At 51.7% G+C, this 20440-nt stretch overlaps 2 protein-coding genes across 2 annotated transcripts; both read left to right on the forward strand.

Annotated features, from left to right (window-relative positions):
• Positions 1 to 767: 767 nt before the first annotated feature.
• LOC34619087 lies at positions 768 to 5128 on the forward strand (the record flags this gene model as incomplete). The annotated part of the gene is made up of 6 exons (XM_026335898.1): positions 768 to 837; positions 1928 to 2201; positions 2640 to 2869; positions 3710 to 3834; positions 4434 to 4593; positions 5004 to 5128. Coding segments are annotated over 6 exons (984 nt in total), but the record flags the coding sequence as incomplete, so codon positions are not given.
• A 71-nt stretch (positions 5129 to 5199) lies between these two features.
• On the forward strand, positions 5200 to 18563 carry LOC34621941 (ice-structuring glycoprotein). The gene is given in 9 exon segments (XM_026335916.1): positions 5200 to 5253; positions 5461 to 5544; positions 5604 to 5780; positions 5783 to 5858; positions 6248 to 6379; positions 14384 to 15552; positions 15787 to 16095; positions 16348 to 16470; positions 17796 to 18563. Coding segments are annotated over 9 exon segments (2892 nt in total).
• The last annotated feature ends 1877 nt before the right edge of the window (positions 18564 to 20440 follow it).

The following is a 20440-nucleotide window of genomic DNA, read 5'->3' on the forward strand; positions in this document are numbered from 1 at the left end:
ACGCATGTGCGCATGATGGAAGAGCAGAAGTAAAAACAGATAGAAGGTACAGAGAAAACAGCAAAAAAGAGAAAGGAAGAAGAAAGAATCAGATAGATCGTATGTTATGATACAAGCTTTATTGCGTGTGTGGTTGTGGTTGGGGGTGGGGGGGGGGTGTGGGGGGGTGGGGGGTGGGGGAGGGGGGGGGAGGGGGGGGGGGAGAGGGGGGGGGGGGGGGGGGGGGGAGAAAGGGGCCTGCTGCATGCATGCAAAGGGGCAGACAGTGGGAAAGCACGCGACATGTGGTATTGTCGGATTGTGCCGTGCGCAGGTTGCGTGTGGAGTGCACGACGTGGAGTAGAGACAGCCACGGGCTGTTTGATTATGAAGCTCGCCACGTGAATGTTCGGCATTTTCTCGTGTCTGGTGCAGCGAGGCTTTTCAGAGTAGGCGCCTTGGTGCAGTGTCTCCCCGAGTCTGCAGCGGTCCCCACAGCTGGATCTGCTGCTGTAGGGGCGGCTGCAGCGGCAGGGAATGCTGCCGCTGCAGCGGCTGTGCCTGAGGGGGGGGTTTCTTCCCCTGCTGCAGGAGAAGCTGCTGCGCCTATCCCTGCAGCTGCGGTGGATGCAGAATTTGCAGCTGCTACAGCAGCGACGCAGCCAGCGGAAAGCGGTGATCCTGCTGCTGCAGCGGCAGAAGGAGCAGCAGCAGCAACTGCAGGAGGAGCAGCAGCAGCAGCAGCACCCTGCCAACAGGTGCAGCCGCAGCAGCAGCAGCAGGAGGCAGCAGCAGCAGCAGCAACAACAGTTCCGCAGAGCACCGACTTCCTTCTCTCAATTCGTTGCTCTCGAGACGGTGAGTCGGCGCGTCTCGCTGCCTTCAAGTAGCGGCAGCTATTTGTTGGATTACTTGCACGGTTTCTTTCTTCCAGAACGGGAAAAAACAAACCGAAACAACGAATGGAAGAAACAAACGCATTTCCTCGCTTGGCGCAGCATGCGTTTTCCTTTTTTTCTCGTTGATGCTGCACGCGTTTGTGATGACGTCTTTCCTTCCCTGTGCCTTGTGGCGGTCTTAAATAAATAAATAAATATATATATATGTATATATGTGGATACAGATATGTGTATATATATGTATATACAGGTGTATACGTATATAGGTGTATATGTATTTATGTACATGTAGGTGTATACGTATATGTGTATACATAGGTGTATACGTATATATGTATATATAGGTGTATATGTATATGTACGTGTATATGTATTTATGTATATTTTAAAGTTTAGATATCTGGATATAGATATGTAGCCTCTCGTGGATCCGATACGCGTCTTTTGCCTTGGATCTCTGTCGGATGAACTCAGCTGTTGCGAGGAACAAGGGTTATTGCGAGAGAAGGCCATGTTGCAGCATGCAGAATAGAGTTTCATTCTTCCCGCTTCTGTATGTATGTGTTTGTGTGTATGTGTATGAATTTGTGTGTATATGTTTGTGTGTATGTGTTTGTGTGTATATGTATGTGTATATGTTTGTGTGTATATGTACATATATATGTACATGTATGTATATGTTTGTGTGTATATGTACATATATGTGTATATGTATGTGTATATGTTTGTGTGTAGATGTACATATATGTGTATGTGTATATGTTTGTGTGTATATGTACATATATGTGTATATGTACATATATGTGTATATGTGTATGTATGTTTTTGTGTGTATATGTGTATGTGTTTTTTGCATGTCTCTATGTATGTATGTGTGTATGTGTGCTGAGGACTGTTGCTTTTCTGCGCGCGTCTTTGCGAGTGTTTTAGCAGCGTGTGGTGTGTTTGTAGGTGCTTTTTCTGTCTCCTCCCTGCGTGCCTACCCACTGTCACCTGCTGGTCAGATGCCTCTCTTTCTGTTTTGTGTTGCTTGACGTCTGCGTGTGCAGGGAAGTACATGGTAGTACCAGCGGATCGCTCTGTTGCAGGAATTTCCCCAGGTGCATGCACTCCGCAGAAGCTGTGGGCAATTGTACGAGAGCAGAATAACAATCGACACGTCTTGCAGGAGAATGACGTCATCAAACTAGGCCGCTACAAGCTGAGAGTCAAGCAGCTCGTGACGCATAGCAGCAAGCGAGAGGATGAAGGCACTCATCCCACGGAGATTCCAGATCTGCGTCTAGACGACGGAGAGCCGCCTATGTCGTTCATTGCTTCAAAGTCAGTCCATCTTCTGCATGCCTGCATGCATGCATGCAGAAGATGCAGCCTCCAAGAAGGCCCCTGTCAGCTTGCCTCCACGCTTTTCCCATGTCTGTCTGTCTCTCTGCTTTCTTGGCTCTGTTTGGCTCTCTCTCTGTTTGTCTCTCTGCTTCCTTGGCTCTGTTTGTCTCTCTGCTTGCTTGGCTCTGTTGGTCTCTCTGCTTGCTTGGCTCTGTTTGTCTGCTTGCCGCGCGTCACTTGAGGGAGCATTGACAAGCTGCAAGTCTTCATGAAAAACTCGCGAATCAAGCGGCGGAATCGTCTGGCTCCTAACTGTGCATATTGGCAGGCTCGCTGCACTGTTGTATCCTGCATGCTATGCAGTGTGGATCGACGGATCACCTCCCCTCTCGCCTTTACACTTTCCTTTTGCCTCTATCTGTCTGTCTTCTGCAGCGACATGCAGTGTCGCATCTGCTTGCTGGAGGGTAACCAGGAAGGAGATCCCCTAATTTCGCCGTGCGACTGCAAAGGATCCATTCGCTTCGTCCATCTGGAGTGTCTGCGTCACTGGATCACTGGGCGGCTCAACTTCCACGAGCAGCAGCAGAAGCCTATTTTTGTTCGCCAGCTGCTGTGCGAGCTTTGCAAGATTCCATATCCGACGGCCATTAATTATAACAACAGTGAGACATCATTTGAAGGATTACGGCAATGCCAGCAGAGTCGTTTGCGTGATCCTAGGCCGCTAGGCGTTCTTTCGAAGGCGTCTTGCATGCAGACATACCTACATGCATGCATGCATTCACATGCATACACATACCCTGCTTTCCTCCTCATGCAACGTATTTGGCCCATGCGTCAGTACTCCCTTTGTTTCAGCACACATACACATTTATGCATACGCACGCACATATATATATATGTATATTTACACATTGCATATGTATGAACATCTATATACACACACACAGGCACATGTATCCATAGACGTACCTACACACGTGCCTACGTACGTGTGTCGACGCATACATACATGCATACTTACACACGCGCATATATGTGCATGTACGCCTTAAACACACGGGCGTAGATAAACTCCCCTACATGCGCATCTGTCATGCTGGCGTGCTGCTTGGCAAGAGGTGGAAGGCAACACTAAGGATGGATTGAAGGGGGGAGAAAGGGAGAGGAAGGCAGCGGGGGATTTATGACATCCTTGGACGCCTTTCTTCTTTTAGGGTTGCTTTGCTTGGGCATTTTACCGAGAATGCTAAAAATCATCTTGCGCATGTGTGTGGCCGCTAGTGTATTTTTGCATTTCATGGGAGGCGCGTGCTCCTCTCTAGCAGCTGCCCGTTCGTTTCTTGATCTTCCCGTTGGTTCGTTGAGTTGTGCTTCGATGTCTCGGCTGCGTGTTGCTGGATGTGAGCGGAGGGGCCCCTTCTCCTGGCAGAGACTTTTTAATTTGTGCGACAGACACACCTTGGCACTTGTGGAATCTTTTGCGGTGTATGTGTCAACAGAACGGCTGCAAGTGGTAACGGTGCCTAAGACAGAGCCGCCTTTTCTCGTGCTGGAGAACATGGTCGGCTCGCATCAGAAAGGCGTTCATGTCATAAGCATGAGTGCCAAGAAGGATCTCAAGCTTGTACGTCAGGCACACCAAATGCGCAGACTTGGAAGGCGCGTGTATGGTTGCATGTATGCATGCATGCATGCATCCATGGATGTGCTGCATGCTGGTCCTGTGCTGGGAGTTCGGTGTGTCTGTACATCTGTCCGTGTCTCTGTCTTTCACCTAGTAAAACGCCTTCTCCCCCCTTCATTCCCGTGCCTTTGCCTCAGGCAAACCGTGTATTTCACTTGCTGCTTCTAGATGCTGCCAGCTAGCTAGCTAGCTAGCTAGCCAGACCTTTGGGCAGGCGTGCCGGCAGCAGAAGGGGTGTGGGGTTGGTTGTGGATGATGTGTGTTTTCTGCTTGATTCTGCGTCCTCCCCGCATGGTAGACGCTTGGGCAGTAGAAGCGCAGCATTTTGTTTGTCACCAGCTAGCTGCACGTTCCGTTGCTTGCCGTTTTTGCGTCCTTGTAGTGTGGCTGCGAACTGCTTGCTCTCTCCTCCAGCGCTTTGCATGCTCGTGCAGCGCTGCAAACAGGCACGTAGCCAACACACACGTAAATACACAGCACAAAACTACATAGGGCGTTAGAATTGCGAGCTGATAATTTCTGCGTGCCACGCTTCTTAGGGTCGAGGTCATGAATCCGATGTGCGCATCCCTGACGTTTCAATTTCCCGCTATCACGCCACCATTCGCTTTGTAGATGGCGCTTTCCAGCTGGAAGACCACAACTCGAAATTCGGAACCCTCGTTTCTCTTCGGAAAGCTTTTGCGGTTGGCGATTCGGGTGAGAGACTGCAAACGCGGCTGGAGAAGCTCGCGGGAGCTGGTTTTTTCTGTACGAACAGGGGATGCAGGTTGCTTTTTTAGCTCGGAGGAGAGTTGATTTTTACCGTTTCATAGTAGGCTATGCTGAGGGGGAGAGAGGGGAGAGACAGGAGAGAGAGACGGGAGAGAGGGAGGGAGGCAGGCAGGCAGGCGAGGGGGAAGGGGAGAGTGGAGAGTACAGAAAGAGAGAGTCAGGAGAGATAGATAGAGAGAGATCGATGGATAGAGATATATAGATAGAGGGAAAGAGAGAGACAGGAGAGATAGAGAAAGTAGAAGGCTGTTTGGTTGGATATACAGCTGCAGGTGCTGTCATCTGTGTGTGAATTGGCAGACGGATGTTTTTATTTTTTTATTCGTGTTTTGCAGTGGCAGCGCTTCAAGTAGGGCGCAGTGTTGTGAAGCTCTCGGTTGATTGCTCGGCAGCAAATGAAGAGGCAGTCGTGGAAATTTCAGACGTTCCTGCTTCCACTCATTTTCGTAAGGGCTTTTAGCTGTCTTTAATTCTTGCGCGCTGTTTGGGCGCGTGGATTCTTTTTTTCGCATTTTCCCGTCTTTTTGACGGATGCCTATCGTCGCATTTGGAGGTCGGAGGCTTTTTGCAGATGGAAGAATAGCTGTTTGTGTTGTTTAAAATTTTTTTTCGCTCTTTCTCTGTGTCTGTGTTTCTGTCTGCGTGTTGTGGTATTGCAACCTATGAGGCTATATAGTTTGGCGTGCCTTGCGTCTCCGACGTCTAGTGACATATATCGACTGTTGCTTTTTGCATTGTAGTGGTCGTTGGGCTGTGTGTGAGGGAGAGACAGCGAGAGCAGATTTTTGTTAGCTTGGGAATGAAGAGAGTGGGTGGGTGGACTTGTTTCGCGCTGAAGATCTAGAATTGCAGGGAGAAAGCGTGTGCGCATGTGACGCAGCCGAGGTTCCCGATCACATGCAAGAGCAGCAGCAAGCACCTGAGCATGCAGATCATCATCATCAGCAGCAGCCGCAGCAGCAGCAGCAGCAGCAGCAGCAGCAGCAGCAGCAGCACGAAGGGCACCCTCACGAGCACTACGCCCTTCAGCAGCAGCAGCTCCAGCTGCAGCTTCAGAGACAGCAGCAGCTGCAGTTGCAGCAGCAGCAGCGGTATCAGGAGCTGCAGCAGCTGCAGCAGCAGCTGCAGGGAGAAGAGCAGCAGCAGCAGCAGCAGCAGCAGCAGCAGTACGGCGAGCCCTCTGGGCCAGTGTACGAAAACCAGCAGCTGCCTCTTTTTCTGTCGACAGACTCTCCTGTCAGCCTGCTGCAGCAGCAGCTGCATCGGGAGACTGGATTGCGTGCTCTGCAGCAGTATTATGAGCATGCAACGCAGGTGTCAAGGCTGCCTGCGCGACGATCTCAGTTGGAGTTGTCGGCTCCTCTGAGCGTTCTTCCTGCCAGTTCTTCTTCGCCTCCTGCTCAGGTACATGAGCCACAAGCAGCAACAGCAGCGGCAACAGCAGCGGCAGCATCCTTTCAGCAGATGTTTCAGCAGCAGTTGCAGCAGCTCTCCTGCACTTCTTCGCACAGCTTTGAGGCGTGGCAGCAGCGAGGAGGGGGCAGCCTTCTTGCTTCCTGCCCCGGCATTTCTTCTTCAGACAGTCGCGACTACCCCCTGGAGTCTGATGAAGGAAAATCGGAGTCTGAGGGAAACCAGCCAACGCGAGACGCTGCTGCAGGCTCGGCAGCCGCTGCTGCAGCAGCTGCTGCTGCTGCTGCAGCTGCAGCAGGCGGGGGGGGCACAGCTGCTGCGCGGGAACTATGTTGGAGTCGTGAAAGAGACATGGATGTTGAATCAAGTCGGGGTGTAGCGACAAGCTGAAGAAGAGCCATATGTGTGTATGTATATGTATGCCACCGCCGTTGAAACTGCACGCTGCGTCTTTTTTGAATTGCGCATTTGGCTGCTCTCTCCCTTTGCTGCAAGCATTGAGAAGTGCACTGGCCGTGTCGCTGCTCATCGACGGCGAGCAGACACGCATATATAGGTCCTCCTCCCTCAGCATCCCTCTTTTACGCCTCATGCGGATCTAGTGTGTGTGTGTTTCTGTGTGTGTGTGTGCTTCTGTGTGTAGAGTTGGATTATCTATTCCTACGAAACCTATCATCTATCTTTATAAATATGCATCTCAGGGTGTATTTTTGTATGCATCGGGGTAGATGCAGCAGCAGCAGGCAGGCAGGCGTTTTGTGCGTTTGTCTGTGCTGCTGCTGCGTGAGTGATTCTTGCTCCTTCTCTCCCTCGCTGTTGGTTAAGCCCTCTCTGCTGCCTCTTGTAGGCGTCGAGAGTTTTTCGTATTGCTCTGTAGCGCAAACTTCTGGAAAGTTGGAAAGCCTCACCCTGATAGCCTGTATAGCAACAGCAGCCGCTGCCGCAGCAGTCTCATCAGTAGGCCCATCATCTCTCAGCCACTGCGAGAGTACCATGAAAAGACATACGCGTCGTAGTTTATATCTTCTTATGTCCACGGAAATGGATTCGAAGGAGGCAGATGTCAGTTGCGCGTGAAAGTCGGCAGGATGCACAGTAATCGAAGGGTAAGACGTCCAAGAAGGCAGCCACTCAAGGGGTCAGCAGGAAAGCATTTTACAGCAGCAAAAACATCAGCAGCTTTCATATATATATATATATATATATATATATATATATATATAAAGCACCAGAAGAATGGGTGTAGCAGTTGCATCAGCGCCTTGTAGTGTATACAGAGTGTGGCTGCGTGTACAGGGGGGAGGGTGCTGAGATGTGGCGATGCCGCCTGTCTACGACACAGACACGCTGTGCATATGAATATACTACCTACCTATTTATATACCAAAATATATGCATGCGGAGAGGTATAGCCAGTATCCATCCATCTACCTATAATAATAATTCTATTCCTGGATACGTTCCTCTATGTATCCGTATCCACACACACAGGACGGTTTACGAAGAGGCCGGTAAATTCTGGCTGCAACTGCCCGTATATACATATGTATATATATATATATATATATATATATATATATATATATATATATATATATATACTGAGCTACACCACAGGAGGGCTGGCAGGTTTTTTCCGCTGCTTCAGCGTTTAAATAATAGCCCTTCGAAAAATGCATCATGATGCGGCGTTTCTATAAGAGTCTCAGGGGATATCCAACAGCGTCGTGTCGACGTGCCTTCAGAGACAGCACAGCGGCGTAGTCCCCAATGATCTCTATTAGTGTGCTGTACATACCGCCTCCCCAAACTGATCTCAAAATCCACACTCCCTGCAGCGTATGCTACGGGGCGAAACTGTGCTGTAAAAGGATGTGTTTACCTCGAGACGCATCGGCTTCTCTCTCTCGATGTGCGTCTATCCGTGCACATGCACACATGCGTTCGCGTTTGCATATGATGGGTATGTGCTGCGCGATCATGAAAGTATGCCGCCGATCAGTCTGTCCACGAAACTGCGTCTTTGGGTAATACCTCTGGTGCGCGAAAGGTTTTTCGGAAGGGCTGCGGCGCGGAAACTGGGTTTGACTGAATCGCAAGAACAGACTGGGCCGCTTGTAGCTTCTCATAAACTGTCTGCAGGTGTCTGTACACCCCAAAATTTGTTCCGACCCCTTATGCCTAGCTCTGGCAAGTTGTAGCTCAGCGAGTCTCCCTGAATTGCTGCTAGCTTTCCCTACACAGGTAGGTGTCAGATTTCACGCTTTCGAGATCCAAGTTCGAGCACTCAGCCCCATGGAGTGTAGCGATGGGGTGTAACGCATCGGTACCGGAGCTGCCACAGACAGCCATTCATCATTCACAACTTGAACTCCTTGATGAACGGAAACGCATGACCCGTCGACGGGTAGTGTATGGCGTGTGCAAAAAGGGGCCTCCCAAACTGCCTAATAGACTATTCCAAAGGCAGCAGAGCTCCCTCTACTTGCTGCGCAAGCAGCCTTATCTACAGCATATTCCCAAAAGGTGACACCCACTCCGCCCACTGCTCTATGGAAGCAGGGCGATGAATCATGAAATCGCCCGAGCATGCGGTGTATAACAGTTCCTACTCGCCTTTGATGAACAGGAAAGGGGTCCTATGTGCAATACTGTGCGTGTGCGGCCGCTGCATACTCCCCACCTTCATGCCGAAATCTCTATATCTACCCCTCTACAGACACGCTTTCGCTGACAATTTAACGGCATCGCCTGCGCCTTTGTGGGCACAAATAGGGGCACTTTCGGCTACTTCCATGGCCCCTCCCGTAGCGAGAGTTGTTGGCTCATGCAAGTGTACCTATCTCGCCTCCTGCACGAGGCTTGAGGCCGCACTTAGGCTTCGTGCCTGCTTGTCTGTCCCCATACGCTAGGTATGGGAATACGTGCAGGGCTCTATAGCTACATAGGGTAATAACGTTCAAACTTGTTCCTCGCAGCAAATGCTCGATTCAGGAGGTTCCCATACATAAATAAATATATATATATGCTCCTTTCGTACTTACGAGGCGACATAATATGCATGCGGAGACGTATAGAGAGTATCGATGGAGGGCGATGCGTGAGGCGGTGTCTGTCTGTGTTGCACGGGCGTGACTGTGGCTTGCATAGACGGGGAGTCAACTAAAAAAATACCCGGCTACTTGTTGTGACTGTCATTCCATGAATTCCTGGGAAACTGCTGCGAATATTTGGGGAATGTGCGCGCGATTATGGCTGTCAGCGCCCTCCACGAGCAGCACCGACCAGGCAACCCTCGCATGAGCCGCTTTGCTCTTTTGTGCTAAGTGTGTGTGTGTGTGTGTGTGTCATTTTCTGCTGCGTTCCTCCTTTTCCTGCGATGCTAGGCCTTGTGTGACCTAAGCTTTTTCGAAGGAAGATGAGGCCAGCTCGAGCAGCGAACGTGCTGGGCTCGCTTCTTCCCTTTTCGGAGCGCCGCTCTACTGCTGCTGCTGCTGTTACCACATGTCTATCTGCGTGTCTGTCTGTCTCGCTGTCTCGCTGTCTGTCTGTCTGTCTCCCTGTCTGTCTCTCCGTCTGTCATTTGTCTCGCTTGACCCTCCCTTGTGCGTGGCGCTTCGCGAAGGCCACCGCAAGAAAAGCAAATAAATACCTCATTGGTAGAGCTTGGTGAGCTCGTCAGAAATGCTTTGAGGAGTGAAGATGCCCAGATCGGTGAAGAGGAGACTAATGTACTCAGGGCGAGTGTAGTCCAGCGCCTCATGGCAGTACAGAGTCTCCAACGGCTGAAGCGCGCCGCACAAATGCGCATTGCCACATGTACGTAGCTTTTGTCAAGAGAGGTCGCAGCAAGCCGCGGAAAAGTGTCGAAAGGCCAAAAAACAAGCAAAAAGTGGAAATGCATGCATTTAGACACTCTACAGAGGCCGCGTCTCCAGCGCTCCCTGCAATCCAAAAGGGAGGCGCAGGAGAAGCAGCTGGGCTGCCTTTTTGCCTTACGTCTGTGCGACTCGCTTTCTCCACGGAGAATGCTGACGCATCCTTCTGGTAAAGAGGGTTTGTTCGCGCGAACTTGCAAGCCTCGCAAACTACGTATACCGGCACACAGTTCTCTGATGCCACGATCGCCACTGTGGCAGTGCCTATCTGCAGCAGCAGAGACGCGCATCGCTCGAAGGCAAAGGCAATGCAGCAGCAGAGACAGAACGGCAAGGTAGGGAGAAAAAAGGCCGCAGAGCGGGAGGAGGCCTAGAGCCAAAGGAAAGCAAGCAGACAGCACGCCCCCTTGACTCGGGAGGGGGGGGGAAAGAAGGAACGTTCTCAGAAGCAAGCTGCAAACAAGACAGCTCTCTGCCGCCACGCCGCAAGAAAAATCCGTCTACACACACAACGCAGCAGAAGGCGCGTGGCATCGTGGCTCCTCTTGGCCTTCGCTCACCCTGTTGATGATCCCCCCGTTTTCGCTGACTGCCTCTGTTCCCATAACCACGAGATCAACTTTCGAAATCAGACGAGCCACTGAGCCGACGGAGGCTAAGACGGCGGGAATCCCGCATGCCGACAGAGCAGCCCTCAGCATCTCTCTACAACACAGAACGCGCACAGACAGCGGCAGACTCTGCAAGCGCTCGCTCAACAATACAGCAGCAGCCAAAAACACGTTGCCTGCGTGCCCCCTTACGCACTCTCTAGAGGGGGTCGGGTGCATGCAAATTTTTTTTGCAACTGGCCCTACTCGTCATTCCCAAAGGCTCCGCCACTAGCCGCGGCGCTCTCGTGTTGGGTGATAATCACACTGAACCGCTTCTTGTGCTTAGTCCATGCATTACACAGCAATCGCTCCACACAAGAGCTTTGGCCGTGCGTCAACACGACCATCTGATCCTTCGTAAACATGATGCGCCCTGTACCGCACGTCGCCGCAAAAAGCGCATGCAAGCAAGCAAGCCGCAGTCTCTGAACTACAGTGCAAAACAAGTGCGGCAAGTCGCTCCCATAAGTCCCAAGGGGTGGTATGTATGTGTACTCACATGTAGATGTATGTATGTGTGTATGTGTGTTTGTATGTATGTGTGTATGTGTGTTTGTATGTATGTGTGTATGTGTGTTTGTATGTATGTGTGTATGTGTGTTTGTATGTATGTGTGTATGTGTGTTTGTATGTATGTGTGTATGTGTGTGTCTGTGCATGTATATATATATATATGTATATATATATATATATACATATATATATACATATATATATATACATGCACAGACACATGCATACACATGTGCGAATGCATATATATATAAATATAAATATATGCAGCCCCCACACCCTGGCCACGTCACCTCACAAAGTGGCAAGGTGGGTTTGGAGCGACATGCGCTTTATGGATTCAAAAAACGTGAAAAGGGAAGATCAAGAATGCCGCTTCCAAAGCCGCCTTTCAACCTCCCTAAAGGCCCCACGGAGCGCATGCGCCGTCCGTTGGCAGAAGCGGAGGGGGAGAAGGGGGGACGGGGGGGATGATGCCTGTGTTTGCTCACCAAGATCGGCAATGGTTTGCTTGCTCTGCGAGATGCGGGAGGCGAATTTCGCAGACTGCGCGATGAGGAGAGATTTCAACTCCATCACAGACTACTCCACACACACAAATCCACAAAAGCAGACGCGAGAGGAAAAAATCTTAGCGACAAGGGGTCGCCCACACAATTCTGCTCTGACTCCTGAGAAATTCCGTTCGGTGACAGCCTTGCGCGTGCATGCGCTGCCGTGGATGGATATGCGGCCTTCAAGCCTCCGACTTTCTGAATCTGCGTTTCCTGACTGCTGCCGCCTGAATCTTACGATTTGAGGTTTTCGCTCGAAGTGACGGACCGCGAATTGCTGGTAAAGCGAGCAAGCAGATCTCAGCGGGAGCGTCGTCAGCCGCTTAGACGCAAAGAGCAAAAGCCCCACAAGCTGCAACTGGACTAGGCCTCTATCCAAGGCACCCCCCGAGGCGGGGGAAAAGGGGGGGAAATGTGAGAGGAGAAAGCTCCGAGAAAGGCAGGCGCGTAAGCCACGCACTGCAACTCTGAATGCAGCGGCTACATACCTTCACTGCAGTCCTCTTGGAAATATACAGCAAAACGTCAGCTCTGCTCGCATACGCCTCCAAGGCCTCAGTTGCAGCCCTCAGGTGTACGAACAGCTCCAAAACACTTTCCGCCCGCGATCTGCGCGAAACCACACTCCAAGAAGGCTCGCAGCCTTACCCAGGGAGGCATTTATGCATGTTTGTATGTATGGCAGGCAGGGATGCAGGGGGGAGGAAGGGAGCTTCTCAGCTCATCAGGAGATTCAGACGCCTTGCGCATCCCCCTACGTCCTAGTTACGGCTCAGGCTTACAAGTGCACAACTGTGGCGAGTGCGTGAACCGCAGCGAGTGCCAAGTCGTTCTGTTGTGCAGTGAAACACCTCCAAAAACCGTCAACGACACACTGCTGCAGAGACACCTGGGAGCCCTCCGTCGGTAACATGCCACTGCATGTGCCTCCTTTCGAGGTCTCCTCCTCTGCAGGAGATGAAGTGCTTGGATCTCGTCCTGCAAGAGTTTTACTAACTTCTCCATCCCCCCGGATAGCGCTGCTTTGGCGTCTTCGCGAGCTCCCTCCTGAGGAACTGCTTGTGCCTTTTACACCTCCCGAGAGGCCATCGCTACGCGCTGCTTCAGAGAAATCCTGCGTAGCAGACTCCCCATTAAGGCCTCCTCCTCTCGATGTCGCTTCGGACGCTGCCATGAAGCGCTCGCTGGAAAGCCTCTCCGCGAGTTCCCCCCTGACTTCCTCAGGTTCTTTGCCGGCTTGCCTGGTGTTGCCCGTGAAGGGTCGAGGCATTGAATGGGCTTGAGGCGACGAATAGAGCCGGGAAGATACAACTTTCAGTATTCAGAAATGCGGCGTGCTCGATATGGCAGGCCCGAGAGGCATTTCTACATGCGAAAAATCGCGCGAAACGAAACACCGCGCTCTACACGCGCGTGCACATAAACAAGTCCAGCGGCAATCGGTTCCCTTCACGCCGCCATGAGAATAAAAACTGCAAAGAAGCAGAATGGCCAACGCGACATAGAGCAAGCAGGAATTGAGAAATCGGCTGGTGGTGGCGTCTTGATGTGGTGCCAGCAGCCACACATGAAGGTGGATACCCCTTGCAGAACCAGGACGACACAGGAAGCGCGAGGAGGAGGGTTCTCAGCGGGTATCAAATCATGAGAAAAAGACGAATTCCTAGATCATGACTGGCATCCGCTACAGGGAAGAGACACGAAGTGTGTTTGAATACTGGCGATGGCAGAACGTGGCCCTGCTGCTAGTGCTGCGCCGCCTTTGCGCTTCTTCGCCGAATGAAGCAAACAGCTTTTTGCCATGCGGAAAGCCCCAATGCAGCAAGACCACCACCAGCAGATCTCGAACGGCACCAGAAATGTGGGGTGTCTGTACACCTGCCCGGCAACCCTTGGCAAAGCGAACCCGCACTCCTTCGCGCCGAGTGCGCAGACAGCTCGAGGCGATGCAACAAACTCGAGATCCTTCTTGGGAAGGCTCAACCTGTGTCTGCAGGCGAATGTGTATCGCATGAAAATCATTCAAGTTGGAGCGAACGCATGCATGCGTTCATCCACAGACTCGCGGAGCCCCGTCGGGTGGCCCCACGGGATGACTTCAGATGCGCTGAAATCTCGACACCCAACGCCAGAAACACCTTATTCTAGCGACATTTTGCAAATGTATCTCAAGGCGATCGTGCGCGATACGCAACCGCCTTGGAAGATCATGATCCCGCAGCGACTGCCGAGGCCGTACCTTGGGAGCCCGACGATCTTCCTGCGGCATTTAGCGGTGCTGGCCTCTTTTTGCGAGGCGATGTCCCTCCTATAGTGTTTTTTCGTGTTTTATTTGCCGTTTTGCTCATGAAGATTCCAGCAGAAGTCCCTAGAACCGCTCCGGGGGGGATTCTCACGGGCCCATGAGGCACTCTCTAGCGGGCGATGGGTGCTCCTTCCAGCTGTTGCAGGCGTATGGGAAGCTGCACGCCAAGTTCCCGCGGCCTTTCGCGAGTCGCCTCATTCGTGCCGCGGGGGTACTGCACCGGAGTTGTTGCACTGTCTCGCACGTCGTTGCCTTGCCCAGCACCCACCACACACTCGGGAGATGCAGCTTCGCGCCGCTATTTCTGTAGCGCCCGCAGCCGTGGTGGAGAATCCCCTCCTCGGCTCGAGCGCAGCCGAAACGCCACCAACGGCTTTCTCGAGAACGCTCCATCCAAAGGCTTCGGGCTGCTGCATCGCCCCCGCAGCAGAAGCGAGAAGTCTCAACACAAGGCCTTGCGATCGCTTGTGCCCCTCGACTTGATGGCAGCGTACGAGGAAGCAAAGGCGGCACGAGCTGCAACTGCCGCTGCCGCCTCTCCGCTTCCACGGCAGCTCGTGAAAGCCGTGGGGATGCCAAACAGCGACAACATCCAGTCGATTATCACTGCATCCCTCCAACAGGTGCTGCTGCTGCGGGAGGCTCGAAAGGCAGCAAGCGCACGGGGGGCCCCTGCGGAAGCAGCAAGGGATGCTGCCACTACGGCAGCCACCGCTTTGTGGCAGCTGGATCGAAGCATAGCCGCTGCACTGCTGCACCAGCAATGCTTAGCAGCAGAAGCAGGCTTGCTGCTCGCAACCAGAGAAGAGCTGTTGCGGCCTTGCCTCAAGCTTTGGACAGCAGCAGCTGCAGCAGCAGGTGCAGGAGCTGCAGGAGGAGTAGAAGATGCAACAACAGCTGCAGCAGGTGCAGTAGCTGCAGGAGGAGCAGAAGATGCAACAACAGCAGCAGCTGCAGGAGTAGAAGATGCAACAACGGCAGCAGCCGCAGGAGTAGTAGATACAACAACGGCAGCAGCTGCAGGAGTAGTAGATGCGAAAGCAGGCAAAAGCTCCTCAGCTGCGGCTCCCTGTGTGCTGACGGTGTTAGAGGCTGAAGGAATCCATACGTATGCAGAAGTCGGAGAGGCCCTTGTCTCGCGTGTGGCGTTTGCTCGTGGGGAGGCGTTTGGGAAGTATGCGCATCTTGCGGCTTTGAAAGAATTGCAAGTCAGAGGGGAGCTGTGGCAGCTGCTTGAGGACCACGCGGGGTGTAGCGACACCTTGGCGGGGAAGAAATCGCATGCACCCGGATCTGGAGGTGTAGAAAATGCAGCAATTGCAGCAATTGCAGCCGCGATTGCGGCCGTCGATGCACTTCGCAAGGTGAACACTTTGTTGTTTCCCAAGTTGCTGCAGCAGCTGCAGCAGCACATGCCTTGCTGCGGGATTGCTCTCCTGAGCCGCTGTGCTGCAGCTGCAACACACCCCGCAGTGCGGAGGCTCCTTGTTGCCGCGGCAATCCCCAGCAGTGCGGGAGTTCACTCGACGAGGCGTCTGGCAGAAGCGCCAAAAGCAGCAGCCCGCAGGGCAGATGCAGCAGTGCATGCATTTCTTGTGCATGTGGACGAAGAGGTGCAACGCGGGGGAAGCGCCTCGCTGTGTGCCTCGAGTTTCTTCCTGTTGCTTACGTCCTTTTCCAGAGCCAGTTTTTTCGCTGCTTCTTTTTGGCAGCTTGCAGCAGACGCTGCAGATCGCCACGCAGCTGCGCTCAGTCCTCTGTTGCTCTTGGGTGTAACCAGAGCATTTGCTTGTTACGCTCAGCTCGACTCTTGGGGTGGGGGTAGGGGTGAGGAGGAAACGGCCATTAGTTCTTCCCCCATGCGTTCCGCAGCGACCTCTGGCTATTGCGACAACGCCGAAGAAGGCTTTTTGGAAAGAAGAGGACATGCGCGAAAAGGCTTTCTCCCCAGAGAAGCGCTGAGATCGTCTTGCTTCGCGCGGAATCCAAGAAAGCCTCTCCAGACGGCGCCCTCCGCTGCTGTTGGTGCGCTCAAGAAACTCGGCTTTGCCGTAGAGAGAGCTGCTCGGGAAGGCGAGATTTCGTGGACTGAGGCTGCCGAGTTCGTTCAGGTATACGGCAAGGCGAAGATTCTGCATCAGCCCATGCTAGCCGCGCTTGAGGAGGTAGGTGTAGCCTCTCCCATGCACGCAGACAGCCGCTTCTAAGCCCCCTCGGCTCACGCGGAAGTCTCCTTCGTTTTAAACGCTACTCAGCAGCAGAGCCTCATAACATCGTGCAAGGATCGGCTTGATTCGCAGCTTCTAGCCATAGGCCTCGTAAAGCGCAGGCTGTCAGTCTCGGAGCATTCTTTGTGCATTCAGATCCTCCTATTGGGCTTACCCATGGCAGATGCAAAAAGCCTCTCTATCCTCGCCAATGGACTGACACGACTGCACCTATGGAACCATCCCCTCCTGCCTCTAATCTTTCAAAGGGCACACTCCGTAATAGCACCCTCTCACCCCTAGACGACACACACACCTGAGACACCTGATCCTACGCGTGCTCCCACCTGCGATATCTATATATTCACATATTTGTAGAAATATATTCATAGAGAGAGATAGGCGTGCTGCCACCTGCTATACATAATCTATAATATACGTGTTACATACTTGTATGAATATATTTATAGAGAGATAGGCGTGCTGCCACGCGGTATATATATATATATATATCATACATGTATTTACATATTTGTAGAAATATATTTATAGAGAGAGAGAGATAGGCGCGCTGCCACCTGCTATATACAATATAAATATATGTATGTGCATATTTGTACATTTATAGAGAGAGAGATAGGCGTGCTGCCACCTGCTATATATAATATATATACATATATATGTATTTACATATTTGTATGAATATATTTATAGAGAGAGAGATAGGCGCGCTGCCACCTGCTATATATATTATAAATATATGTATGTACATATTTGTATATTTATAGAGAGAGAGATAGGCGTGCTGCCACCTGCTATATATAATATATATGTATTTACATATTTGTATATTTATACAGAGAGATAGGCGTGCTGCCACCTGCTATATATAATATATATATACATATATATGTATTTACATATTTGTATGAATATATTTATAGAGAGAGATAGTCGTGCTGCCACCTGCTACATAAAATATATATAATCACATAAATATATTTATAGAGAGAGATAGGCGTGCTGCCACGTGCTATATATATATTATACATGTATTTATCTATTTGTATAATTGTATTTATAGAGAGAGAGATAGGCGTGCTGCCACCTGCTATATATAATATATATATACATATATATGTATTTACATGTTTGTATAAATATCTTTACAGAGAGAGAGATAGGCTTGCTGCTACCTGCTATATAGAATATATACATACATATGTATTTACATATTTGTATAGATATATTTATATAGAGAGAGAGATAGGCGTGCTGCCACCTGCTGTATATAATATGTGTATTTACATATTTGTATGAATATATTTATAGAGAGAGAGAGATAGGCGTGCTGCCACCTGCTGTATATAATATATGTATATATATTTGTATAAATATATATTTATAGAGAGAGATTTATATTTGCTGCGGCTCTCATGCCGGCGTTCCTTTACAGCGCTGCCGTTTTAGGAGGCGTAGGATCCTGTTGCTGTGTGTAGGAGTGCAGACGTCTTGGTTGTTGCGGCTATGCAGCCTGCTCCAAGGCGACGATGGGAGTCTGAGGGAGAGCGTGTTTCGATTTTTGCGGATGCTGCTTCCTTCAGGTGCTGCGTGGAGCGAGCTGGCAGTCTCTCGCCTTGCTGCTACAGGCCGCATCAAAGGTGGAAAGCTGCAGACCAGCTGATGCTGCGAATACACCCTGTAGCGGCGGATGCATGCATAGCGGAGGAGTCGTGCACGTGTGTGTCGGCCCCTATGGGTGGGGTGTTACGGGTGTCTTATGCTTTCAGGGAGGCTGCTGCTGCGCGGACGAAAAGCTGGTGCAGATGATTTGCTGCGAAGTGCTGAGCCGCCTCAAGGCTGAAGGAGCTTGGGGGGAAGCGCATGTCTCCTCTGCTGGCCCCTCTGTAACTGACACGCAGTGCACGCAGCGTCTCGCAGTTCCTGCTGCAGCTTTGCAGTCCGCTCCTCGAGCACGCAGCATAAGCATCATTGCGTATTCACTGTGCAAAGCTTTCCCCGTCCTCGAGAGTTTCTCGGAGGGGAGGCGGTGGGAGTTGCTGAGCCGTCTGACGCAACGAGCTGCAGAGGCAGTGCGCGCCTTCAAGTCTGCAGAACTGGCCAACACGACTTTCGCGATTGCTGCGTTTGCCAGAAAGGCACGGGGGACTGCCTCAGGTTCCTCTGCGACGGCGTCTAGCGTCTGCAGACCGTGCGAAAAAAACGCCGCAGAGGCAGCACTGCCACACAGAGAGTCAGTCGCCTCCAGTTCTACACCCGCAGCAGCAGCCGCAGCCGCTGGAATCCGGGGTACAGGGCATGCAAGGACTGCCGTTGGATCGTCGTGCCTCGTCAGCGCAGTTCCTCCTTGACTAGGCGTGAATTAAGCTGCTGTTTGCGTCTGTGCAATCGCAGAAATTTGCTGCGGGGCGCCTCTGCTTACTTCAAGCTTCTTGGCGAACGCCTTGAAGAGATGCTGCAGAATGGGCAGCAGCTCGAATCAGCAGCCGACGTAAGACTCTCAACATGAGCCGAGCCAAGTCGTAGAGGCACCTCCTCCTTTTTGCCTCCCCTTCCGTCTTTCTTGGTGTGATGGTGGACGTGGGGTGAGCGTGTGTTTGTGAGGAGGATATGCATTTCAGCATACTCGAGTTGTCTTGTGCACTTTTCGAAGCGCGAAATGCGTACACCCACCGACTCTTGCGTCCTGCACTTTGTTGTGTGCCGTATTTTTTGCGGCGTGCAGCTGGTAAAGGTCATATGTTCTTTTCCTGTTTTTTCCGTTGAAACGAAAGCACAGACACGCCTAGTTCTCCGAAAGACGCTTCGACTCCACTGGCCTCTCGTCGCAAGTCTTTCCTACATGCCGCTTCAGCAGCTGGTGCGTTGAGCTGCGTTTGCGAGCGACACAGCGCGAAAGGCTTTTTTTCTCTCCCTCCCTCTCTCTCAGCAAAGTTGAAAGGCTTTTTCCTCTCTTAGCAAAGTTCTTGCTGAGAGGCCACAAGCACATGACATCCACTTCCTCGCGGCGTCTATGTGTATGTGCCGCCACACCCCACCCTACCCCCTGACTGATCGACGCAGCGTCATTTTGGTTGTATGTTTCCGCGTCTTTTGCCCCCCTTCTCCCTTGCCCTCTGTTCTATATACGTCTTCTCCGCAACACGCTTTGCCCTTCGACCGCAGGCCTCTGCTGCTGCCGATCTCGGCATTTTGGAAGAAGATCTCGCAGGCACGCTTGAGCAACTGTCCATGCCGAATCGGCGTACTGCTGTAGGGCGTAGGGTGTAATATTAAGGGCGAGACATAGGGGAGAAGGGGCTCCAGATACGCTCAAGGCGCACATCCTCTCCTGACGTTTCGAAATTCCTACTGACTCCTCCTAGATCCTAACGGCACTGCTTCGCAGAGGCAGCAAACGTCTGCCCTCATTGAAGTCGCTTTACCTCTGCGCGGCTAAGCTAGTTCCTTGTAGCTTTTGTTGCTGCCTTACATTCGTAGAAGGGGGCTAGGCGTAGTGTGTCTTTTAAGACTGAGGGAAGGAGAGGGCCCCCATAGACGACGCTCAAGGCGTAGCAACTGCTCAGACACCCAGCTATTCCAATTTGAATCCTAGATTCTAGTGGCACTATATCGCAGATGCGCAAGCAAACCTCTGCTTTCATCGAAGCCCCGCTTTGCCTCTTTACAGCCAACACACCCGTGTAGTTTCTTTGCGGCTTTCCACTTGTATGAGAAGGGGCTAGGGCGTGGGGTGTACAGACACCGTGTCGTTTCTCTTGAGTGCAAATCGGAGGAAAAGTATTTTAAAGAAGAGTCGCGGCATTTGGGATTCTTCAGGCGGCGAAGCTCCATCATTTGACCAGCGGTCACGGCGAATGTTTCATGAGCGACTGCACAGCAACAGCACCAGCTGCTGGCGGCGATGCATGCGCCTACTGCGCCCCCTATAAGCGGTGTCTGTTCTTGCTTTAGGGCGATAGGATGCAAAATTCAGAGCTATAAATCTTCGTTTTTAGCATGCGTGTGTGGCGTCGGCCCGCATCTCTTCTTTGTCGGCTCATTGGGGGTCTCTCCGCGGATTTTTTGAGTGGAGGGTTGGTTGTTGTTGCAGCAACATCCTTTTCGAACCGTGGTCTTTTCTGCGTCTCTCCGTGGTCCGCCGTTTCTTTGTGTTGTTAGACGCCTCTTTGCTTGTCTTTCTGGAGGGCCCCTGGTGGGGGCCCCTGGGGGCCCCGCTGTACGTACA

Source organism: Cyclospora cayetanensis, unplaced genomic scaffold (assembly GCF_002999335.1).
Source record: "Cyclospora cayetanensis isolate NF1_C8 unplaced genomic scaffold, CcayRef3 CcayRef3_contig_117, whole genome shotgun sequence".
Taxonomy (NCBI): domain Eukaryota; phylum Apicomplexa; class Conoidasida; order Eucoccidiorida; family Eimeriidae; genus Cyclospora; species Cyclospora cayetanensis.